General features: G+C 42.5%; 2 protein-coding genes across 2 annotated transcripts; both read left to right on the top strand.

The window, feature by feature from the left end:
* Nucleotides 1–610: 610 nt before the first annotated feature.
* Nucleotides 611–9,565, top strand: LOC115558864 (isocitrate dehydrogenase [NAD] subunit alpha, mitochondrial). The gene is made up of 11 exons (XM_030377386.1): nucleotides 611–713; nucleotides 1,035–1,097; nucleotides 1,283–1,366; nucleotides 2,607–2,721; nucleotides 3,613–3,800; nucleotides 5,867–6,000; nucleotides 6,243–6,345; nucleotides 7,049–7,113; nucleotides 7,241–7,325; nucleotides 7,838–7,990; nucleotides 8,951–9,565. Exons 1-11 carry the CDS (start codon nucleotides 687–689, stop codon nucleotides 9,032–9,034), a joined length of 1,101 nt encoding a protein of 366 aa, XP_030233246.1. The 5' UTR covers nucleotides 611–686; the 3' UTR covers nucleotides 9,035–9,565.
* An 11,033-nt stretch (nucleotides 9,566–20,598) lies between these two features.
* LOC115558367 (uncharacterized) lies at nucleotides 20,599–25,802 on the top strand. The gene is made up of 3 exons (XM_030376432.1): nucleotides 20,599–21,028; nucleotides 23,916–24,179; nucleotides 24,730–25,802. The coding sequence occupies exons 1-3, from the start codon at nucleotides 20,617–20,619 to the stop codon at nucleotides 24,945–24,947; spliced, it is 894 nt and encodes a 297-aa protein (XP_030232292.1). The 5' UTR covers nucleotides 20,599–20,616; the 3' UTR covers nucleotides 24,948–25,802.
* The last annotated feature ends 437 nt before the right edge of the window (nucleotides 25,803–26,239 follow it).

Here is a 26,239-nt window from a genome sequence, read left to right as displayed (position 1 = left end):
AATTATGTGAAGAAAATAAAAAATAAATATAAATGAAATACAATTTACAACTCGAAGTGGCAAATCTCAATTTCGTTCTCTTTGGCGGCAACTATGGCGAAAAAAACACTCCCTCCCACAGACAGGTGGGTTGAATAAAGAGTGCGTTCCAAATCGCATACCGGTACCTTTACTTTTTTGCTTGTAGTAGGCCTACTCCAGCTATATTTACAACGAACATACTGTTGCACACATCATGCATACAATTGGGGCATGTGATTGGCCTTAAAACCCCAGCCTGGTTGGGCTCCACTTATATACTATCTACCACCTTTATTTGTGGAAAATCTGCCACCAAGGAATATAAATCAATCAACAATATTAATGTTAAAGGTACAGGAAGGGGATAGCCTGCCTTGTAGTGTCACACAGCCAACAATGCTTATAATACATTAGTAAAGAGTAAGCTACTATATAGTACTTTACGCTAAACCTAACTAAATACTCATTAAGTCAATCAATGTTTTTACAATAATGGCCACTACTGGCGCTCACTTTGAACGCGTACTGTTGTCTAGATTCAGGAAAAGAAAATAAATCTGGCAACCCAGTAAATCTTGGCGCGGTTTCCGCCTCTGCTCTGACGTCACGCACACTCCGGCGTTGACTTCTCAGTAGACTCGGTGCGGGACCAAATAGAAGTAGCTATGGCTGGCAATGCGTGGAGGTCAATGGTAAGGAAATGATGTAAAAGAGACGTTTTCAAACGTGAAATAGTATGGTGTTAGACCGTATTCAAGGTGCCCTAGGATAAGCTTAAGTGTTCAGGAGGTTTAATGTTTTCTACTCTTTCTATAGATAATTCCCAATTGGGCCTAATAGGTTCGTGCCCTTCAGTGCATCTCTGGCGCTCTGTGTTTTGACTAGCATGTGTCAGTTCGCTTTTCTTTATCGCAATCCTCATTTGTATTCTACTGTTTCGCGTTATTGTATGCCTTTTTCAAGATCAACGATAACGTCTCAAAAACTGTCCTTGACTGTTGTGTCTTCCGCAGTTGTCTCAAGTCGTGGGGGTGGCGAGCCGAACCACGCTATGTTCCTCATCTCGGTCAAGAGGGGTAGGTCATCTTTACTTATCCAAGTATGATAGTAAAGCGTATGCACTGAGATGTTGTTCCCTTTGCGTTTCTATGGTCTCTCTATATTCTACTGAGATGTGTCTTTGTCATTAAAAGGTCAAACACGTCTAGGTAATCCTATGTAATCATAGTATGATGATGGATGGGCATCCTTTACCTCACAGATTCACACCGTAACTATGATCCCTGGGGATGGTATTGGACCAGAGATCTCCAGTGCAGTCATGAAGATCTTCGAGGCTGCTAAGGTAAGAATAATCATTTTCTTATTTGGTAAATAATTTTTGGATTGTAGGTGAACTCCCTGTTTCAGCTCAATTTCACTATGACGTTTAAATATATCTCAAATGGGCGAAGAATTATAGAAAGGTAGGGGGGTTATTCCCATGATTATGAACCACGCCCACTTTGTGATACTGTTTTAGTGTCGTCGTTGGGGTGTTTTAATGTGCGATTTATTTAAAATGTGCCACACAGAGTGGCGTTCTACTGTAAATGTCAGGGTAGCGTCCACTCCGTCAAAAGCGGCATCAACATCAACCTGTACCCTGCCAGAGATAAAAAAAGAAACTTGCCACAGATGTCCCCTTCCCTGATGTCAAAGTTTCTCAGAAAGGCAGCAGAGTAGAACTTTCACAACCTGGCGGGAAGATAATATTTATTTTTATAATGTTTTCCCTAAATTATTCTGGTGTCTACTAAGTAATGGATTGCTATGTTGAAGCTCATATCTGACGTATAACAACGGATAAATCATAAATTAAATAAATGTTGTATAAATGACCGTTAAAGGAGACATATTATGCCACCAGGTGTGATTGTGATTAGCCTGCCCCATCTGACATCACTAGGGCGTGTCCACCTAGACGTGTGCTGGATAGATCAGTCTACCAGCCTACCCAGTGGACTGAAGTAAACGCTGCTCATCTATCCAGCCCTGATTTAGGTGGACACGCCCACTAGTGATGTCATATGGGGACGATTTTCGAAACGGCTTGTAAGGCTAATCACAATCAAACCTGGTGGTATATTATGTTTCCTTAAACTATTTACTACGCTACGTGATGACTTACAAGGGTACCTTGGAAACTATTTAGATGGATGAGGGGGTCTGTCAGTCTGTGTTGTGTATTTAAAATTCTACATTGTACACAGAATCAGTGCTTCGTAGGCATTCAGCGCTGCAGGTGCTTATCTTCAAACATCAAACCCTTACATTAATACACCTTCCCAAAGTGCAGCCTACACCAACCTTCATTCTAATAAACCCATGGCTCATTTGTTTTGATAACCTTTTTGAGGGATGTATCTTTCATTCTAGATGATTGGCCAATTAAAAACACTGTTTTATACAAACCTGATATGATATTGTTAGTTTGTCAACTGCTGTGTTTTTATACACAGAATATACTTGGCAAACGTAACCCGTCCCCTCCGCACCTTTTTTCTACAACCTTTTTACTTCAATACTTTCTTGATTTTTCCCAGGCTCCGATCCAGTGGGAGGAGAGAAATGTTACTGCTATCAAGGGGCCCGGGGGCAAGTGGATGATCCCCCCTGATGCCAAGGAGTCTATGGACCAGAGCAAGATTGGTCTGAAAGGTACGCAGGGACTGGGGCTCCCTGAGGGGGGTGAGTGGGCGTCTGGGGGTTTAGTTCAGACATTACAATTACATTACAACTCCCAGTTCCACTCGAGTGCACAGGTTTTGATTGAAGTTTCAACCAGATTGAATATCTTTCCACCTACCCCCTACTGGTGAGCAGGCATAAAGCTCTGATACTTAAAGTCTGTGTTAATGTCAAGGTTAAACTGGAGAAACACGGCCCTCTATACCCCAGCTGCTCTTCACTTCCTGTTTTTCCCCTTGGTTTGTTTAAAGTTGTCACAAAATGAGAGATTAGCTCTGAGAAGCTCTCTTAGGTCGGAATTGGGTATTTGGTATTTTTCATGTAGTTATGCCAAAACTTTTATTTATTCTAAGTTCTGGTATACGGCTGTAACATTAAATTGCTCTATTATCAACAGTAACTCATGGCACGGGGATTGAAAGCTAGCTCTGGTTTTTGAGGACTTAAAATAACACACCCGAGCTCTGCCCTAACCACCGGGACATACACTCCCACCTTCTGAAAAGATACCTCTGGTTTTATACAGATGCTTCACAATAGATAAAAAAATAATGATCTCTGTTGGATAGAGCCTTTTAGATGTCCTTTGGCCATAGCCAAGTAGCAGGTGGTATTCTGTGGCACTGTTGCTGTTCCCCTCGTTAGTGGTGTTACTGTGCTAGGTCGAAGCTCAGGAAAACGACCTTGGGGAACAGGAAGTCGAAGGGAGAAAGAGGAGGTCATTGGCTTGTGAGGGGGTAATACAAAACTTGACACCTGACTGAAAACGCGCCTGACCTTTAGGGGGAGGGGGGGGTTCTGGGAGCGCCTGAAAGGAGAGTGCAGTGTTGTGTCGTTAACTCCCTGGTTTCCCTGACGCAGGGCCCCTGAAGACCCCCATCGCAGCTGGCCACCCCTCCATGAACCTCCTGCTGAGGAAGACCTTTGACCTCTACGCCAACGTGCGTCCCTGCGTGTCCATCGAGGGTTACAAGACCCCCTACACCGACGTCAACCTGGTCACCATTCGCGAGAACACGGAGGGAGAGTACAGTGGCATTGAACACGTGGTAAGAAGAGCACGCCGTCTCCATGCAATTCAGTTGTGTTTTTATAGCCCTTAACCACAAGTAGCCTCAAAGGGCTTAACAAGCCCTTTATCAGCAAGGAGGATATCTTGAGGAGGAATGCAGAGTGCGGAATGACTCCTTCCAGGGGTGGTCAGGAGTGCAGTGGGTGCAATCATTTACATACATCCATACATATATATATACAGGCAAAACGTATTAAATCGATGCTGGATGTAACGGTATGAAAATCGAACCTCACGGTAATTGTGACAAATTATCCCGGTTTTCGGAATTTATAAATGCCCACAATTTGCCCATACTTCAGACTTAGTGAGGTGATCGTTGCCCATCCCTACTCTTAGAAGGTAGGGATTAGTGGTGCAACCGTTCACGGGTTTCCCGTGATCCGTACGGATCAACCATCACGGTTCGGGACGCAAGTGATCCGCGGAACGGCTGATTAAAAAAAAATGTTGTGCGTTGACGTGATCAACGCATGTTTAGAGGACAATTCCGGTATTAACAACATCATCAAGTATCGTAGCGAAATACAGCTTCTCTTGTGTTTTATTTGGCGTTCCGTAAATCCCATTGAAACGTAAACCGGAACCGGACGTCTTTAGGTTTGGTTGTAGTCTTTTCGCGTATCAACAGTAGGGCTAGAACCGAGCGAAAAGACTACAACCAACCCCCCTTGCAATGAGCATGAGTCTCCCAACCGAAATCAATGGATTTACAAAATGCCAAATAAAACACCACAGAAACTGTATTTCGCTACCAAACTAAAAAAAAGAAGATAAGGATGTCTGCATTGCCTTGGGAGAGTGTAGACTCTAAACTCTCCCCAGGCAATGCAGACATCCTGAATTGTAAATCCAGGGTTAGGGATTATTTACTATCCTATCCATGTTAAAAAGAAGAAGGAATAATGCCTCAAATTGCAATTTTTTAAAAATTGACCATGCTTAAAGGAAGCAGGATTATGACCTAATTTTTCACTTTATTTTGTTTTACACAGTTAAAAGATTTTATTTAAAGTCACATTTGTCTTGTTATCTTTATTGTTGTTGTTGATCCGAAAATGATCCGACCCGTGACTCAAAAACCGTGACCCGATCCGAACCGTGAGCTTTGTGATCCGTTGCACCCCTAGTAGGGATGGGCAACGATCGTTGAATAGTCTGAGTCACGTAGAATATCAAATAATGAATGTGACTATCGTTATTTATTACACGGCTCTTCTCAATGCTGTTGAACGCTCTGTTCATTTGCATGGGCCTTTACAACTTCCGGTGGTGAATAATATTTTGATAATTCACTGTTGCTAAGCATATAATGACCGCTGTCATTTGATCATCTGAAAGTTGATCTTTTTTTTTTTGTATCGCTCACTCCACAAGTAGTCCGGCAACTTATCAACCCCAGCAACCTCCGTTGCTAAGCGACGTCAACGTATTTCTCTGCTGATCAACACTACGATTGCTGGTAACAAATAAATTGTAAAAAGACACACCGTGTGAAGTAATTTTTTTGACGTGTATAGTTCACCGTCATGCAGGCTTTGTTCAGTAAAATAAATAAATAGATGGCGATCTGTTTTCAGCGCATTTAGGCCTATCTGCCTAAGCCCAAGTTGAAATAATGTTGATGTTGAATGTTGATGCCGCAGTTGGTGAAAAAACGTGGTGTAAAGGTGTGTGAGGGGCACTATGTTGTTATGCTTGTGCACAGTGCTGATGTGCGCAGCCTCAGAGGTTATAGTGTGATCAGGTAGAAGACATGCATGTCTCTGTACAACATGCAGCAGCATGTTTTGCCACTCCCTTCAGGTTAAAACCTACCCTACCCCAATCTTAACCAAAACGTTTACCTACCTGGTGCTGGATGAAAAACCTTAAGACTAGTGCTTTGCATTAAATGGGGCCGGTTGAGTTTTCCAAGTGAAAGTAACATATTTATATAAATAGGTGGATTTATAGGTAGATTACCGTTGCTTAGATTTAACGCTTCTACTCCTTTCCTCGATGTTTGTCTGTTTTTTGTGTATTGTGGCGTTGCCATGGTAGATTGTGGATGGTGTGGTGCAGAGCATCAAGCTGATCACAGAGGACGCCAGCCGACGCATTGCTGAGTACGCCTTTGAGTACGCTAGGAACAACCAGAGAAGCAGCGTGACTGCTGTGCACAAAGCAAACATCATGTAAGGAGCACGTGCCTTTTATAATACATAGTTTACCCAAGAAATATTGGAAAATGTTTAATATATATTTGTTAATTAGTTAATTTCACAAAACCTTTTTTGTAGCCTAAATGTTTTTATTTTAATTTGATAAAAAATCATGTATTGACGTCTGTCTTCGTAGATTGAACCCCCAATGGGGATCTTTGGTCTGTCCTATCCGTCTGCAGTGTTAAATGAATTGGTATTCATGCTTTAACCAGGCGAATGTCTGACGGGCTGTTCCTGAGGAAGTGTCGCGAGGTGGCCGAGACCTACAAAGACATCAAGTTCACGGAGATGTACCTAGACACTGTGTGTCTCAATGTAAGTGTCAAACCCATGTAGAAGAGTCCCATTGAACGGGCTACCACAGAGTACAGATTAGTCTTAATGAATAGCCTTAAAATAAGGGTCTACAATCCACAGACGGTAACATAATGTGGCATTCGTCTCCCAGCTAATGGAGCTAATCATATTTTTCAAGACCTGCACTGCAATCATAGCAGGTACAAGCATACTGTCATTGTTGCACTTGATTGTGATGGACTAAAGTTTAGTATAGTAGTCTAATCGTTAACTTGTAAAACTGTGCATGGGTAACAGCCGGATGTGGCATATGGAGGATGGGCTGATAAATAACTGGAAAAGAGCATAACCTGGCTTCTAGAAGGAAATGCCTTTTTAAGTTATAAAATGTTCTTTGTTTGTAGGGATTGGGATTTATTGTCTTCTGTGTGAATTTTGCTGTTGTATGTTTTGCCTTCAATAGATTTAATATTGTCGGTTTGATAACCCCTTTGTGTAATTGCAATCGTAACATCCAATTGCTTTCTTTTCAAAACGGCACATTCTATAACGTTAGTCTATACGTTATCTATTCAGCAAAAAGTTTGGCTGCATTTGGCTGTGGATCATTTAACCGAGGCACTGCAAATATGTAATAATGCTTCTAAAAGTATAAAAGCATGATCACAGATAACCTCTAGATGCATCTGATTCTCTTCATGTGTGTGTGTTTCTTGTTCAGATGGTGCAAGACCCCACCCAATTTGATGTGCTGGTCATGCCAAACCTCTACGGTGATATTCTCAGGTTTGTTTCACTTTAACGTTACTTTTGGAAGGAAAGAAAGCCCTTCAATATTGTTTAAATCGTTTTATATTCAAGGAGTGTACATGTTTACGTGTTGGTTCTTACATGCGTGTTCTGTCTGCGGCAGTGATCTTTGTGCTGGTTTGATTGGAGGACTCGGAGTCACCCCCAGTGGAAACATCGGAGCCAACGGCGTTGCCATATTCGAATCGGTTTGTGTTTACTATGTTTCGTTAAGGTAGTTGTAATGGTAACAAATTATGCATTTCGGCAATTGATGCTATAAAAAAGGCATAACATGCTTTGCTATTCGATATTGCTATTCTTGTGAAATGGGCTTTCATGTAATGGGCTCAATTGAGGCACAATTCTTGTTTCACATGGATTATTGTTATTAATATTATTATTATATCCTTTATTTAAGTCTTTATTTAGTCTCATTGAGATTAAATTCTCTTTCACAAGATAGAGCTGTTCAAGATTAACAGTAGTACACAGTTAATAATAAAAACGGGAGACAAAATACAAGTTCAAAACTAAGTGCAATTGTGAAAATACATTAAGATTATTGACTAAAACATTTGCAATTTCCAATGGTGTCTGACAACAAACTCTTATCAGCTTTGTCTGTCTGTACTCCAAGGTAATGGAAGGGCAAAGAGCTGGACTCCTACGCCTACGGTATTGAGATGTCAGCTGACTGGTTCTGTTTCCCCTTCCCCAGGTCCACGGTACTGCTCCTGACATAGCAGGCCTGGACATGGCCAACCCGACTGCACTGTTGCTCAGCGCAGTCATGATGCTGCGCCACATGGGGCTTCATGAGTACGGCAAGAAGATTGAGACCGCCTGCTTTGACACCATCAGAGATAAGAAGGTGGGTTGAATGGGCTAGTTCTGGTTTAAGTTTCCCACATAAAGTTAAATTGATATATTTTACCACTGGGTGCGAGTGTGATTAGCCATTACAAGCCGTTTAGAAAATCCATCACAGGTGGGCGTGTCCACCTAGATGTGTGCTGGATAGATCAGTCTACCAGCCTACCCAGTGGACTGAAGCAAACGTTGCTCATCTATCCATCCTACATCTATGTGGACATGCCCACATGGGTTGTCAGAAGAGGTAGATTTTCTAAACGGCTTGTAATGGCTCATCACACTCACTGCTGGTGGTATCATTTAAGTGGAGGGGGAGTTGTTTTCTAGAAAGAGGTGGGCGATAACGTTTGGCTGTATCCTAAAATACAGTGAGAAAGTTTCTCGTCCGTTGAATTCTTAAATTCAGGCAGCTCTGCTTTACCTGCTGAAAGCTCAGCCCATTTGTTCTTATTGGTTAACTGTGTTGTGCTTCAGAGTCACAAAGTGGATTGTTGCAAACGTGGGGTCATGCAGAACTTTGAGTTAGGCTTTCGTCTTCAGCTCTAGAGATTATTAAAACTAGGTTAATAGGATGCAACCTATGACCCCCACCACTAGTGGGCCACCTTGGTTTGTTGTTTCATATTAAAGGAATACGTTGTCTGTAAAATAGGTATCTTCACTTCAGTGAGTTCAGATGAATAAACTGGCTTTAGGCTGCAACTACGCCCAATGTCAAACAAGAGGCATAGTACCATTTTTTTTTTTTTATTATTATTAGTCCAAATCAATGGAAACAGATGAGACCGATTAGCTCCATCAGAGAAGAGGGAATAATATACACCATTACAATGGCTTATATTGATAGGTACAAAATGCAATCCAACCATAAGCCATGACTGAATCCAAAGTGAAAGTTAGTTGATTCTAATTGAAGGTGCAGACGTAGGTTAACCTTGTTTTCCTCTTAATTTCCTAGGTGCTAACTAAGGACCTTGGTGGAAACTCCAAGTGTTCCGAGTTCACAGCTGACATCTGCCGCAGGGTTGTGGACATGGACTGAAACCAGCGCCGCTAAGTAGAGGAGCTGCAGCCATCATACAAGTCCACCCGTTACTGTATTCCGGTTCTTTCCAAGCAGAACATACATTTAATTCCAGCGCTTCACGTGGTCGATGCCTTTCACTGCTCTGTGGTGAGCAGGTGTTGGATCACAAATGCATTCATGGGAGGACTCTAAAGATGGCTGGCCCTCTCTAGTATTTTCATACAAGTACATATGATAGAAATATAAGCAGGAGTGCAGCTTGTGGAGGATTATACCTCATAGAATGGTATCAAAGAAAGTCACATTCACCATTAATGTACGCACAATGTAAATCGCAATCCTGTAATGAAATGCAATTTTGTTTTTGGGAGTGTGGCCTACTCAAGAGTACCTTTAGAATTCTGACAACTCTCTGCATGTTGTTTTTTAATGGTTACTTATGATTAACTGCTTAAGTGTACTTTATTTATTACTGTTTGCCGTGTTTGTTCTCATGCAGCTCGGTGTAGCTAAGAGGGTTAAATATATAAATCGATTACACCATGACTTTTGAGTGATCTCATTATTTCCTGCATTTCCAGTCGTCATCCAGAAAGTAACTGCAGTCTACGTTTCTGGAAAATGTATCAAGTACAAAGTTATAAAATACAACTCCAAGAATAAGAAAAATATATAAAAAACAACCTGTTTACCACCTCAAGTGTATTAACCTATCCTATTCCCAGTCAGATGTGTGCGTGTGTGTAAGGTCTGCCTCACTTGTATTCAATTCAATAACTTGAAAGGAACTTTAGACATTTGGGGAAAAGCAGCATAGCAGTCATGTAGCTATTTAAAGCTATAATAAACTGCGCATTTCATTTATTTAGATAAAGCACTATGAAATAGTTTGCATGCACAATAAAGCATACACATAAATTTGGCGCGCAGCATTTTCATTTTCCCTCTGGGCTACGCCCCCATGTTTATGAAACCTAGAAATCCCCACCCAAATCTATTGTCTTGAGAAGAGGCAATAAAAATGTGATATGCGTGGAAGAGAGACGGAAGGGGAGGAGAAAAGGATTAGAGGGGAGAAGGAGAAGAGAGAAGGAGTAGTATTTAGTGACCAGAACTGTATGGAGTGTATCTTTTGTGTGTGTGGGGGGGTATCTATATAGTTTGTATCTATATTAAGTTAATCTTTGGTGTGTGTCTATTTGGTGTGTTTATCTTTATAGTGTGTATCTATGGTGTGTGTGTGTGTGTGTATCTATATGGTGTATACCTATGGTGTGTGCGTGTATATATTGTGGCATCCCGCCCCTTAAACCTCGGCCCGGGCAGGGCCGAGGTACAGTGGTAGATGGCGTGTACCGCCGTCACCCACCAGACGGCGACCGAGAGCAGCCCTTTCGCCTCCCCAATCAGCGTGATTGGGGGACACCTGGCCGGTGGCAGAGTAGCCATGTTAAAAGGAGGTCAAGGACAGACAGGAGGGGAGCACGGCAGCGACGCGGAGATAGAGGCTCACGGAGACCCTATAGGACTGAATGATTGTGTTCCATGTAAACCATAATTGCCTGTTGCAATAAACGCCGCGAACGGCTTTAAACCCTGTTCTACACTAAAGACTTTTTGAAGTAAAGAGGAGCATCTCATCTGAACCTGATGTGAGTAGAATTGTGTGGCAAAGCACAACTGACGTGACTTGTATGTTGTATCAATGATAATGTGTGAAGGAAATCGGGGATTGTGGTGGTTTAACTCAATTGAAATTTGGACCATGAGTAAACTGTTCCTTCCTTCAAAGGTCTATCATGGATATTTAACTGCAGTTCTGTGAGTATCCCAACTTAACCATGAAGATGAACTGCAAACTGTAAGTCATTAATTTCTCTTTATGGGCACATTGATGTATTTTGGCTTCATGGTGAGTTAACCTGTTACCTGAAGGTTGATCTGAGTAGTACGGAAGTTTTATTGGTTCATGGGTTACCTAGGTGTTTGGTTTATGTTGCTTTTAATGATTTGGTAAAAGGCTCCAAGTTATTGTTGTAAGCTGGAGTAATGAGTTTGGTTCTGATATCAGTCTTTTCAGCTACTCTCCTGATCTCTGCCTCTTCATTAAATGAGTGTTGCTTTGCTGATGACGGTGTGGTCTGAGTGAGCGGAGGTGCATTCTGGGATACAGAGCTGTCTGAAGTCTACAGGTCTGTAGACACGTCCCCTCAGGGGAAACCGAGTGTTTCAGAAACTGTCGTGACGTCAGTTACATGGACTGGAATGTTCTTAAAGATGGAGACAGGGATTCAGAAGGAGAAACACCAGGGGGAGATGAGGGGGCTCCTCATCTCAATGACTAAAACACAACTTCAGTCTGACACAAAGAACCACGGAACACATTCAACAGTCTCCTCCAGGCATCGTGACTCCTCGGGAACAGTTTCATTTCCAAGAAGGTCTTATTTGGGGCCATCCCCATATGGATCCTGCTCCTCAAGAGCCACCCCCCTCCACTGGGTGGTCTTCTGCACAGATGACCTCCTTCATGTCCTCAGGCTGACTAAAGCTGCGCCGTTTGCTCTGTGAAGGCCCGTCATTCAGGACACCAATGGACTACAAAGACATGACTTCAGAGACGTTGAATCAACCTGGGACACATTTTGGAGACGTCACGCATAATCCATCACCAATGTGGGACGCCACTGAAGAATGTTGTGCATAATTTACGTCTCTGGAGACATTGGTTGTTCTGTTATGGGTGCCCTGGCAGGAGAGCGGGGGGGGGGGGGTGTGTGGTGTTATTTGGCATGAGGTTTTAACCCTGCATGATTGTTTGGCCTTTTATGGCTCAGTGGTGTGTTTGTGTTTGGCATGAGATGGATGATTTTTGAGCATTGCTAGGGTTCTACTGTGTCTGTCTCACACACCTGGCATGGGGTTCTACGTGCCTGTCCTGGGTTCTGTGTGTGTGTGTCCGGCTTGCTTTTACAGTGATAATGTTCATACGGGGGTCTGTGTGATTGGCTTGGGATATTGGAATGGTCAAATAAATCCTACCTGATGGACGGCCACAGGTTTCCTTAAAGGCCTCCAGTAGACATGAAGAGCCCTGAGCAACGCTCCGGAGCGATATCCAAAACACTGGGCAGGAAGGAGAGTATCCAAATCAAGTGTAAAAGGATGCAAGCGGCGTGTTCAGTTCAGTGACTTCAAACTAGGACTACACCAATCAGGATCAAAGGAGGATGGACACCTAAAGGTATTCCACAAGGAGAGTCTGATGTTGGAAAGGGACCTAAATGGATATTCAAGATGACCTTCAGACCTGTAATGAGACAGCTCTTCCTACCTGGCTGGATGATGGAGAGCCCTGTGGATCTTGTCTGGCTCTCAGTTGCACGTCTTCTCAGGCTGAACTGTATATGTTTCGCACAGGACTAGCTGAACGATTGGTTCCCTTAATTCAGAATCAATCCGGGAACGCTCTTCGAGCTGAAGTTGTGCGCTTCAGCTGAGGAGGTAAGGAAACCTTCACTGGGGCTTCAAGGTGTAAAGAGGAGAATGTTTCAAAGTGTTCCATGGTACTCTGATGAAGACCGTTGTTGTGTTCCACTGGCTGAAAGGAAGAACACGCGCATCTTCCTCTTGGCCTTTCTCCTCCGAGAATCCTGGCGCCATCTTGAAGGATATTCCAGCTCATGTAACTGATGTCACGACAGATTCTCAAACACTTGGTTTCTCCTGAGGGGCGTGTCTATAGAACTGAAGACTTCAGACAGCACTGTATCCCAGCATGCATCTCTGCTCACTCAGACCACACCCCCATGAGTAGGATGTAACACGCTAGTGATGGAGATGTAGAGTTTTATAAGAAACAAGGGAGCAGACAAAGGTGATTAGAACCCAATGGAATGCCAAGTCTGTAAATCTTTAAACCATGAAGATGGTTGGATAGTTCAGGAATTGGGCTTATTTTTATTATGGGCAGTCCTTTCGCTCAGATGCCCACTTCTCACTGGAGCTGTACATGTGTTGGCTGGCTGGCATGATTTGCTGTTGGTGATGAGGCGTTCAAGGTGACTTTGCAGGGCTATGGTCGGCTCTCTGTGAGCTCAACGTTTAGATTTGCTCTGTATGGTTTGTACCCTGAATAATCTAGATAATTGTAAAATGTAGACACGGTTTTGTATTGAATGGTTCCAGGATTTTACGTTTAAAGTTGTCGTGGGACGTACATGGTAGTTAGTTTCTTCGTACGTTTTTGAGTGATATAACATGTACACACTGGGTGCATAATAATTTAAAGGTACACTGAATAGTAGTAATGACCAACAGCAACAAACAGATCTCCTCAAGGTAAGTCTGTTGGCTGTGTTTTTAATGAAGACCATCGCTGGACTTCAGGATCTTCCTCCGTTCAGCTCAAGGTGAGGCGCTGTTTCTGGTTTTTCTTTGGTTGGTTCCGGCCGGAATGTTCGGATTCCAGTCGGACGGTTTGTGCTTCCCGCCGTGGAAGGTTATGAGTGCGGTCACTTGATTTAGTCCCAATGGTTAGCATAGAACGTTGTAGTCTTGACAACCATAAGAAACCACCTGGCAGTTAGTTGGACGGGAGTCCCCTGAGGGAATCTGGCGGAACGTTCTGGATTGTATTTGCGTAACCTCGAGCCGTTGCCAACGGAAACTATTTTTCAGTCAGTTTCCATTGGGAATGGTTGCCCCCCCATATTAAACAACTTGAGTTTGATATTAAATACATACTGGCACGTACGTCGTACATTATGTTGATCATTTCCGATGGTTGCGCCGTACTTTTAACCACGATGACGTGACGGGTCTCTCAGTGCGTACAAAACAGCGTTCTACTTGCGGGCCCATTTTTGACATCAGTGAAGGCTGAAAATCATTTCAAGGTGGAAGATAATTTGACATTTCTTCAACGGAACCCAGCACCTGAATATGGCTGAGTATATTTGATTTAATATCGATACTGCTTAGTGTTCTTTGTTACTTCAGCTTTTGTACTTTCTAAATATCTGCTGTCATTAATTGCCACAGAAGTTAAACCCTACCCAATGGAATGACATTAAACAACGACTTTGGTGCAGAGTTACCAACTGGATATCAAAGCTAAAATAATGGCCGTCCTTCCCACATGTTACAGTAGAAGATACTCTAGAACTGTACAAGGTTAAAAAGGTGACATGTAGTTTGTCCTAAGGTATCTGCCTCCTCACCCAGAGCAAGACCTCCACCTCCTCACCCAGAGCCAGACCTTCACCTCCTGTCAGAAGTCCTCCAGAACAGGTCAGTGCTCTGGTGTGTGAGTAGTCTTCTCAGGTCAGTTTCAATGCATGGCCTGAACCACTTCTTTAAACTTGTGGACTGCTCTGTCTTCATTCCCAAACACGGGATGCTCATGTCTGGTCTCAAGTCTTTTCTAGCCTTGAGTTATAAAATAATAGTTCAATTAATTGTGTAACTCGGTTTCGGATGAGTCAATGAAGTTTATTGTTGGGCTAATGCTGATGTAAACCTGCTGCTATTGCTGAAAGGCGAGGCTGAGAGGCTGGGGACCGGACGCTTGTGGTTCCAGGATGGACCGGAGACTGAGGCTGGAGACCAGGGGCCTGCAGCACCGGACCAGGGGTAACCATCACCAAGCTCATCTGAAACACGAAAATCCACGGTAGTTTAGGTCTGGTTTTGATCATCTTATGACTTTAATTCTGTGCCAAGCTGTGCTTTGAGTTCATTCATACGGGAGTTATGTATGAGCCATTAATGTTACTTGTGCTGCTAGGACCGAAGTGGATGAATTGCTGAACGTGACAATCTGCAGACGTTGTCTAAGTTAAGTGTTTCAATTTGTCTCCCATTTTACAAGTGAAACTCAGATGCAGGAGGTGGGGCGTGTTCCGTCCCCAGGTGATTTACTGCTGAGACCAACTGTTTGTAATCAGACCAGGAATCCATGGCTGAAGGAGGTGATGGAGGAGCCATGCTGAAGGAACTGAAGGAGCTGATGGAGGAGCCATGTTGAAGGAACTGAAGGAGCTGATGGAGGAGCCGTGCTGAAAGAGCTGATGGAGGAGCCGTGCTGATGGAGGAGTCGTGCTGAAGGCCCTGGCTGGTGGAGGAGCTGGTGGGGGGGGGGGCCCTGCCTGGTGAAGGACGTCTGTCGTGGGGTAGGTGGAGCTTGACTCTGAAGTGATCATCACACTCACTGCCACTTCTCGTTGAATACTGCTACCACAAACTACCGGCGTTTGTACCATATATACCAGACGACTACATCTGTTTTACCACATGTTAAAGCAAGACTTCCGCTGTTTGTTCCAGACCAGGACTCTGTCTGAGGAGAGCTGCTGGAGGAGCTGAGACGCTGGAGGATGACTAGGAATCGACCAACAAGGATTCCGCGTAAGTTTGTATTCACATACATGGTTGACTTAAAGGGCAAAATACAGCTGTTACTTTGACATGCGTTAACCAACTACCGCTGTGTTTTCTTACTAGAACGTGTTTCTGGAGCGGAGGCGAGCTGGTAGGGGAGCCGTGAATCTGGAGGATGACCGTCACTCTACCAACAAGGATTGTAAGTTTGTATTAACCAAACAAACTGGAAATAAAGGGCTTAAAAATAAGAAACTACATGTTTGTTACCAGAATTTAGGGCCAGACTCGCGCTGTTTGTTCCAGACCAGGACTCTGGCTGAGGAGAGCTGATGGAAGAGCCAAGACTCTGGAGGACGACATCACTCTACCAACCAGGATCCTCGTAAGTTTGCATGAAATAAACGGAGTGGACTTGTTGTAACGCAGGATTAGTTTGTCCAGTACAAGTTACTGCATCCTACTGTGGTGTTTACCAGACAAACTACAGCTGCTACTTTTCTACGCGCCATTAGTGCCCAACTACTCATGTGTTTGTGACCTTACATTAGAGAAAAACTACTACTGTGTTTGTTACCTTACATTAGAGACAAATTATGTTTGTAACCAGACCAGGTATCTTGAGGACTAATGGAGAAGCCGTCTCAAACCAATGGTGTCGGGTTCAAGTCCTCAGAATACAGTGATGCGTCCTTGAGCAAGGCGCCCTAAAGCCTGCCTGCTCCTTAATGACCTATCTTTGGTTCAGATAATGTTGCATCTTTTGAATATTGAACCTAATAAATGTCCTTGTTTCGTCCAGGCAATCACACCTGAGCTGACCCTCACATGAGCCTGTTGGGTCGGGGGTAGACACACCTGAGCTGAACCCGCCCTGGTTCTGACATCCTGCTGACCCGGTCTCTTCTTGACCACACATGTAACCGTGTGCTTCCACACGCCTTTCCCTCACGTTTGTCACTAACCTCACTACTTCACTACTCTCTTCTGCTTCCTCTTTTCTTCCTCATCTGTGGTTCAAACCTTTACACTGAAGGCGCGTCTTCCTGCCCTCAGAGGGTTCAGCGTTAGGGTTGAGAGTCAGGGTTTAGAGTCAGGGACAGAGCTGGTCAGGGAGGACTGCTTTTACACAAACCTCTTCACTTGCTTTCGGAATGGTCGTGACATTTTGAAAAGATTCATTTGGGAAAATGTTTTCCTCTGCTTTCCTTTACAAAATTGTATTAAACTTCTGTCAAGTGTTATTGTTTATATATTAAAATCCCAAATTGACTTTACATGTTTGGTGCGGTTCATTTAATTGTCCTTTAACTTGGTTAATGTCGAGCTAAACTCCTGCAATACATTTAATATACATGATTGTTATTCAGCAATGTTCACATAATCCATTTTGTAAAAATATGAAACCTCCATATTGCTCCTAAATTCAAGCCTATTCATCGATTTAACAATGTATATCCCCCTGCCTCGATTAGGCCCTGAATGGAGACCCTGAACCCAGACATCCTAATCACAGACCCTGTGTTTAATTAGCCCTGAATATAATTTTTGGGTTAAAACCATTAATAAAAGTAATTATTTATAAGTACTAGTCTAGATGGTCCTTCTGGCAAGAGAATAAACTGTTTAAAAAATAACCTTTTTACCACCTCCATGGAAATAATCTTGGCATTTTCATTTTCCATGTTTATGAAACCTAGAAACACCCCTGGCGACGGCCAACGGCCACGGCCAGATGGCCTAGTGTGAGTGCAGGCCTGAGAACAATGGGGCCAGTTGAGCCCGTTTAGGTGTGAAAACGGCCAGATGGCCTAGTGTCCCCACATTAGCAGCTCCCCACACGGAGTAGGCTTAAATGAAGGGCTTTAATTTCCTTATCTTCAAAATGTAATCATTTTGAAGATGAGGATGAAATTGAACTCCGTCATTTGCAAGCTGGGTGTCCTGAGTGGACCTTTTAATTTCTTAAAATCGTAATATATTTGCTAGTAAGGGTTAGTTATTTGCATGGATTTATAATTTAATCCGATTTTTTATTTTTTGCATTATATAAGATGATATGGCTCAGTGATGATTGCATTTGTGAAAAATGAAATGCATGTATTTTAAATGCAAAATAATTAAAAAAATAAATAACAAACCCGAACCGCGTACGCGCAGTTTTGCACCCTGCTACGGTCCGATTGGTGCGGTGGGCTCCCGCTAAGCACATCTGTGATAACAAAAAAACGCAACAAACTACCACCAGTGAAGTTACAAAATGGACTACATGCTTATCAGGACGGTTTACCGAGATATATGACGGAACGACCCGAGGTGTCCCATGCTGTCTCTGCATCAGGTGCAATGATTGTTTCCATTTAGTTGACCACTATTTTCCAGTAAGAGTTTAGTTGTTTCAGTGGGTAAAGCTACCTTAAGTGCTATTACACACATTTTCTTTTTTATTTAAATTACTATGGAATCAGTAAGCGAAAAGTATAGTCAAAGCTCACCGTGTTGTAGTTTCATCCTTTTGTAATAAAGTTCATACCAGACAAATGAGTCAAAATCATCCACAATAGAGCTATGAAAGATTAAAATATATCACTCCTTTTTAACAGAACGTTTTTTTTTTTTAAGTGATTTGCAGGTGTACAGATGACTGTCTGTGTGTTTACAAACTGTGACCTAGTGCAGCTTTACAACTACCATTGTTTTTACAATGGCATCTTAAACTATAATGGCTTAATGCTTGCACTTTATCTTTGTTCAACATAATCTGTTTTGCCTCCTGAGAAGCTCCAAGAGATGGTTGATTGGCTAAAGGCCCACAAAGAAACGGCAATGTACGGAGGCATGTGGATTCGCAGCAATGGGTCTACTGTAAAAGCATTCAAGAAATCATGAACGAGTTTCCAAGGCTCATAGACAATCCTGGCATGGTTAGAAATTAATTTACTATTGTAGTTTAGACTGTTTGATGCAACATTGTGTCATCAAGGGACATTTTAAAGTTTTATTCTTGACTCTTGTACTTCATTGATCTAACAAACATTACTTCCATTACGTCACTACATGATGTAATATTCTAACCTGTGCTTCCTCATATTTTTTTTCTTAAACTACCTTTTGTTTTTCATGTTCAAATTGATCATATATCTCAAGACTTTCAGCAGCTTCATCCCAAGGCAGTCCTTGCCTATGCACAGCAAGAGGGAAAGCTGAATCCAGTTTTAGATAACCTGACCGGGTAAGATATATGTAATATTGAAATAGATAGACAGATATTTAAATGATATATATATATATATATATATATATATCAAGTTCTGATCTTAGAAACACAACTGAGCCCCTCCCCATATGTCTATGTCAAGGCAGAAAATAGTATGCATTTCAAGATCTATTCTAATCTCAATTATCTTTTTTTTTTTGCAATTGTACATGTTGCAAAACATATTTTTGTACTGTCCCTCTGTGGGGTGGAAGTGGGGGGTTTGGGGAATGCAGAGGCGTGACAGATCATAACAAAAAATTGAAATCCAAGGCATAGAAATTACAATAGTGGATGGACGTTGCTGGATGGATGCTGAGGAGATTTTGTGAAAAAGCAATGAATCACTTCCTTTTGAGACCCTACTAACACTCATACCAAATTTTAAGCACATGTGTCCTGGCGTTGAGATATGGCTAGGACTTATTTCTACACCACACAGGAGCAACACTCAGGGATGGGCACAAACACATTGAAATGTATTTCCAAATAAAATACCAAATAGGCAACCCTCAAAATAAATGTATAATAATACTACAAACTTGTAGTGGCCACGACAAGTATAAAAATAAAATACTGTATTTTTGTATTTTGAAAATACTTAATATTTGGAGGAAGTCTTGCCAGGGGCGTAACTGGAAATAGAACCGCCACTGTAGGTGTGCATGTGTGTACATGTAGGGTTAGGGTATGACCTTACAAAAAGTTGCTTGATTGATTCGGAATCTACTGCATGCTGCTTTTAGTTCAACCATACTTTAGGTATGGGCATGCGCACCTTCTGGCATGTGAAAAAAAAGCATGAGTTCACAATGTGCTCTGCCAACATAATCTGCGCGACACGTTCCCCCTGGAACTGAACGCGCGCTTTGCTGTGTTGTCTACATTGGTTGGAGGTACGCAGGACCACGTAAATTACACAGTTTTCATCACCGGCCGGCTAAACCTTGACGCTAGTGTACCATCTCCTTAAAAGGGCAGGCCAATCAACAATCAGAGGCAATAGTGTTAGATGAAAAGTGCCAGTATACTGTCTTATCACTTAGACCTATACACGTAGGCCTACTTTTAGGACAGATGGCATAACCTTCTAATATGATATATCCAATCGTATCAGACTGGATACCTTTATTGTGCCTTTTTTATTGTGCACCATAAGCTTGCATAAACTGCACAACATACCAAACAGAGCAGATTCAAATGTTGCTACATGTATCTGCTTAGTTAACACCAGTCAGAGGCTGCATGCACCATTGTGGCTCTTTGAAAAGCAGAGACTCTGTAGATCAGCATGTAACAGACACAATAACTGCGTCAACGGCGCACTCATACTAGGCCATCTGGCCAATTTCACACCTAACCGTGCTCAACTGGCCCCATTGTTCTCTGGCCTGCATCCACACTAGGCCATCTGTTTACAGAGTGACAGAGGCATGGATGTTGTTCTTGTCTTCCTGGCATTTACAAACATTTTGGTAATATAGGATAGTTGTGATCTTAGAAACACAACTGAGCCCTAGCCCCATATGTCTGTCTCAAGGCAGATCAATAAGGAATGATAAATTACATTTTGACACATGTAATAAAAAACATAGACATGAATGACGTCATTTCTCCTAGGAGGAATGTCTTTGTGGATATCTGTAATGACAATTGTGGATAGGAGGAATGTAGTTGGGGATATTCGAAATGTTAGTTTTGACTAGGCGAAACTGATTTGCAGATATCTGCAACACATAACCAGTCTAGCGAATTTATGTCAAATCGTCTTGCCATACGGAACAGCCCCTTGGCCACGGCACACATGGGAGAGGTGTGCCATGGCCTAAGTACAGATGCTAATGAGATGACACGTGCACATGCGCGGATACGCAACGTGAGCTGGATGACGTAGTCCTTGCGCGACCCTTCTTTCTTTATAGGTCCATTCCCTTCTTCCCCACAACAATCACTTTAAACAATGGCGGCAAGCGGTTCACGAGTGGGTTTACGTTGGGGCGATAGTGAAGTCGAGTGTTTACTTGAAATTTGGGCCGACGACAGCATTCAGTCGCAGCTGGACACCACACACAAGAATTCGGGGGTGTTTGGTGCAATACGTGACTATTTAGAACATCGTGGATACCACCGAACTATGGGACAGTGTCGGGACAAAGTTAAAAAGCTGAGGTTCCAATACCTCAGAGTGCGGGACGCACTCCGCAGGTCGGGCTCGTCTTCTGATGAAAAGGGCCGGTTTCCGTGGTACGACGCTGTCGACCTGATAATTGGCCATAAAACAAGCAGTGTGCCGAGAGTTTTGGAGTCGAGTCCGGTGTTCTGCAGGTTGGAATGCACGACGGAGGACAATATACGTGAAACTCCATTGAAAGGTGAGTAACGTTGGTCTATGTTAACTTTAGCTTCTATTGCTCATATTTATTTAAAAATGGGTCTTTTGTGTATTTTGCTTAACGTATGATCTGCCGAGTTTTAGCATTTGCTTGCATTTTAATTATATTTTGCGTGTCGGTAGTAGCATTGTAACGGAGTAGTTACTGCTACTCTGTGGGCCTCATTAGCCTGCTCAGCTAACATAACTAGCAATGTTACGTACATTTAAAATGAACCAATTGTTTTCCCAGGGGAACATGACATTATATTCCCCCAGAAGGTCACTTGAGTACCTGTTGAGCACCTAATGTGTTTGCATCTATGCATTGAGAACAACTTGGTTCATAATCCAAAATGCAGGTTGACTGAAATCCTTAGGACCAGACCAGTAGGTGGCGAACATGTACGGAAGAGGATTAGGGCCACACATGTAAAAAAAAATTAAGTTCTGACTTTATTCTCAGAATTCTGAGAAAAAAGTCAGAATTCTGACTTTAATCTCAGAATTCTGACTTTTTTCTCAGAATTCTGAGATTAAAGTCAGAATTCTGACATTAATCTCAGAATTCTGAGAAAAAAGTCAGAATTCTGACATTTATCTCAGAATTCTGACTTTAAAGTCAGAACTACGGGTATCTGTAAGGACCAACCTCCGTGGGAGAGACACTTTGCTTTATGCAGTAGGAGGAAACCTATGGAAAGCCAAGAAGGCCACAATCCGGCCCTAGAATGGCGCGGTAAAAGTGCAAGAATTCCGTACGGAATCCGTACGGAACTAATAGCCGCGGCTATTAGTCATATTGAGATGGCAGTGTGCGAAATACCCGTCAATATTCGGGGATGCCCTCATCCCCAGATTGTTCTCGATATGCAGTAGCCAGCTAGGCCATAACATTACAATATTTCATGGATGCGAGCAAGCCAAGACAATCAATCTATATCTATAGCCTACATGACAACACACACACACACACACACACACACACACACACACACACACACACACACACACACACACACACACACACACACACACACACACACACGTTAAACACACTGGTAAAGCAATAGGAGCCTGCATTGGCTAAAGTTGTTGGGATGCACGTTATTTTATAACAGGGATGGGCAAAGTTGTGCATTACAATGCAAACACGACAATAATTGGCACCGTTCTTGCGCACTCAGAAGAACATGAACTGAATAAATGCCAGGTATATAGCATATTGGAGACGGGCACACAATCAGTGCATTTGCAAATGAGAGCCTGCAGTATGACCGATCTTGTGACATTATTTAACCATCCATCTACAGCTAATACGATCAGACAGATACATCATTGATCACATATAAGCCCACAACAAGCCCAACATCACCACGGCAGGTGCGCTCTCTCTCGCACATTCACACAATCACTCCAACTTCTCCAACTCCAAGGCAAAGCTGTTTCACTAAGACCACAAACAACCACAACTAACCAGCCTACATACCCACAACAATGCACAACAATCAGTTCTATACATTGCGTCTATCTTCTGTTTTGCGCACATGGCTAATTGCATACTTGCAAAGGACTGTCGGCTCCGCTTGTCAAAAAAATAGAACGTATTTGTGAATAAATGCTTTGAATTCTGAATACTGGACTTGGTGAGCTTGGTGAGTTGGCTATGGGACGTGCACTTTTACCGCGCCATTCTAGGGCCGGATTGTGGCCTTCTTGGCTTTCCATAGGTTTCCTCCTACTGCATAAAGCAAAGTGTCTCTCCCACGGAGGTTGGTCCTTACAGATACCCGTAGTTCTGACTTTAAAGTCAGAATTCTGACTTTTTTTCTCCGAATTCTGAGATTAATGTCAGAATTCTGACTTTAATCTCAGAATTCTGAGAAAAAAATCAGAATTCTGACATTAATCTCAGAATTCTGACTTTAATCTCAGAATTCTGAGAAAAAAGTCAGAATTCTGAGATTAAAGTCAGAATTCTGACTTTTTTCTCAGAATTCTGAGATTAATGTCAGAATTCTGACTTTATTCTCAGAATTCTGAGATTAAAGTCAGAATTCTGACTTTTATCTCAGAATTCTGAGAATAAAGTCAGAACTTATTTTTTTTTTACATGTGTGGCCCTAATCCTCTTCCGTAAACATGAGCTCGTGACCAAATGCAGGCTACATGAAGAAATAATTAAAGCAATAGGAGGCTTACCTTGATGCTGCTGTAGCTAACAGCTAGGAGTAGGTGAAAAATAACATATTGTTGAATATTGTTTTTGTATTTTAGATGTTAATGACATTGAAACTTTTAATATTTAACAATGATATTATGATATTTATATTAAGGGAGAGGGGGCAATGAGAGGGAGTCAGTGGCCGGAAACAGGGTAAAAGAGACCAGGTTGAAGTTAATTTGTTGTGGATATTCATCAGCAGTTCCTGCCGTGCTTTCAGTCTGTCTTGGCGGACGACCAAGGGACACCCACTTGCTCCTGACTGCTTATTTTCCACATAGGGACCGTCAATAAATGACCAATGCAGAACTGTTCTACTAGGTGTACTACTCATTTCTAATAGAGCCTGGATAGTTATGGTAACGCATTGTAATGGCATGCCCTCTGGGTATCAAAATAAGCCACAAAAAAACTGTAGGGACAGTCACTTCAGTCTCACACACATGAAAGGAGAGGAAAGGAGTTTAAAACTTCAAAAAGTAGAAATTACATTGTGTGACATGGTAGAAAAACGATGTGCTACGGCCCCTGACATAACTCAATAACTTTTAAAGGAGCACCAATGGTCAATATTCAATCTACATTGTAAACATTAACTGTCTTATCTCATAACCTCATATTGTGGTTCTTGCATGCATTTTTTGATCTATCCGTCTCCTGTCAGTCGCTTTGTGTCGCAGGCGCCGGAAGGGCCTCCGCGACAAGTACATCCGGGAGGTCAGGAAGGAGAAGCAGGCAATCGTGAGTGGGGAGATCGTAGGCTCACAGGGGAGGTGGAGACACACTGCTGACCGGGCCTTCCTCATGGAGCCGCCTCGGGACATGAAGAACTGGACTGGGGGAGGAGGAGATCACAGCAACACCGAGCCCGAGTTGCCAGTGGTCAACGGCGAGGTCCACGGTTGTGTGGAGAAGCCAGCGGAAATAGGTGAGTGTCGTGCTCACAGTCGGCAGAGAGACGTCTCAGATGGTCTTGTGAAGTCAAAGTGTTGAACGTTTTGGGGACATAATCTAATTGCGATTATTTCGACCCAAGATTGCGATGTAGTACGCAATATTTATTTTTAAAGTTACTTATGTTCTGTATTATTCACTAAATACAAGCAATAAATCATTCTAGAGTATGACCAGCACAACATTGGAAACAGTCAAAATATAAACTGCTCTTTCCTTTAGGCCAGGACTATGTGTTGAGATTAATTGATTAATACGAATGTTACTGATCTCCAGTGAGTAGCAGTATATATATTATTTTTTTAACGCAGCCTTTGCAATATGCAAAGCGTGGTCTATTAGATTGCGATGTCTGTTTGAATTCGATTTGATGGTTCAGAACAGATACAGGTCATGGAGGAGAAGGTAAGGGCTTGGGCGTCTTCCTTAAGGGTTGAGATGGGTGGGACTCTGGGGGTTGTACACATCAGCCATGTCTCTCTAATGATGTTTCGTTTTTTGCGTTGATTCATTCATCTCCACAGAGGTTAAAACTGAGGATGTTGAGGACGAGCCTGAGGAGGAGTCGGCTGCGGCCCATGGCATGGGGAGCTACACGCGGGCAGAGCCGACCGTTCAACAAAGCTCGGCCAAACTCTTCTGCCAAAGCATCGTGCCTCATTTGGAGAGGCTGCCTCTAGAGAAACTCATCCAGGTGCAGATACAGATCCTCCAAGTGGTTCAAGATGCAACGGGCAGCTAGTCTTTTTTTTATCACACACAAATCTAAAATAAGCTTCAGCATCACAGAGATGCATTTTAGCTAACAATACAGAAGTAATTGTTGTTGTAGAATTGTTCTCCTACTCTCCCATATTGGGAAGAACATGGGATTAAACGTTTGAGGACCTTTTTGTGTTTTTTTTTATGAACGTTTTTTTTATGGTGAAGAAATGGACAACAAACCTGTCATTTACTTGTATCCTTAAGGGTTTTTGATGAGATTTTTTCTTTTGGCATTGTGTTAAAACATTGTAAATAATGTGTATTTGTTTTCTCCAATTTCATTTTAAAATGATGACAACATTTGTGCTACTGCGTTTCAGTAGTTATGAGTCCATGCCTGGGAATGGGGAAATGCACCCTGGTTTTTAGCATTTCTCACGAAAGCCGGTCTATGTAATCTCTCCTCCCTACCGCTCCAGCATTAATCACGAAACACAGCGCAACAATGGTTTTATGGCTAAGTTACATTTCCTAGGATACCACCATTTCAAGCGACGGCATCCAATGCTGCGACCATGACACTATTTTTGTAGTTTAACAGGCTGAAGGATGTGGAGGAGAGCAACACTATTTCACTTTCTTCAGTCAAATCCACTAACATTCCATGCACTAGATAAGGATATATCTAGAATATTTTCCATTTGGATATCTGAAATTAATGTTTTGACTTTGACAATTGGATTGTATATCTGAAATGTGAATATTTCCTAGTAACAAGAGATATATTTATCTATTTGTTTGTGTAGGCGGCCTATGTTTGAATAATGCTATTGTGGATATCCGAAACTGAAAGCCCAATAAAGCAAAAGTGACGTCACATGTCCGAGGAAAATTGTGGATAGGAATAATGTCATGGCTGGCTGATATCTGAACACTTATTTTTGATTAGGAAGAACTGAATCACGTATCTGCAACGTATGATCCAGTCTCGCTCTTAAATGTTTAAACGGCTTTGCCATACTACATGTCATCCACAACCACCTCCACCTCACTGTATGTCCTTTGTCGCTCTTTATACCTCGTCCCCTTACTCGCTAAAGCCATTTTGGCAAAAAGCCTCGAAGGCAAACTTCTAGCATTGCACCCCCAATAATATGCATTATTATGGATATGGATTTGTACACAACATATAGTAGACAAGAAAAGAGTACACAATGTGGTGCGTGCGTGTGTTGTCTCGTCGGTGAGAAGCAGCATCAATTACCTAGTCTCGCGTGGAGAGGAGCCAACCACGCGATATTAGGTAAGCGATGCTGGTACTCACGTGTC

The sequence above is a fragment of the Gadus morhua genome, chromosome 14 (assembly GCF_902167405.1).
Source record: "Gadus morhua chromosome 14, gadMor3.0, whole genome shotgun sequence".
NCBI classification, from domain to species: domain Eukaryota; kingdom Metazoa; phylum Chordata; class Actinopteri; order Gadiformes; family Gadidae; genus Gadus; species Gadus morhua.
This window is presented reverse-complemented; position numbering and strand designations above follow the sequence as displayed.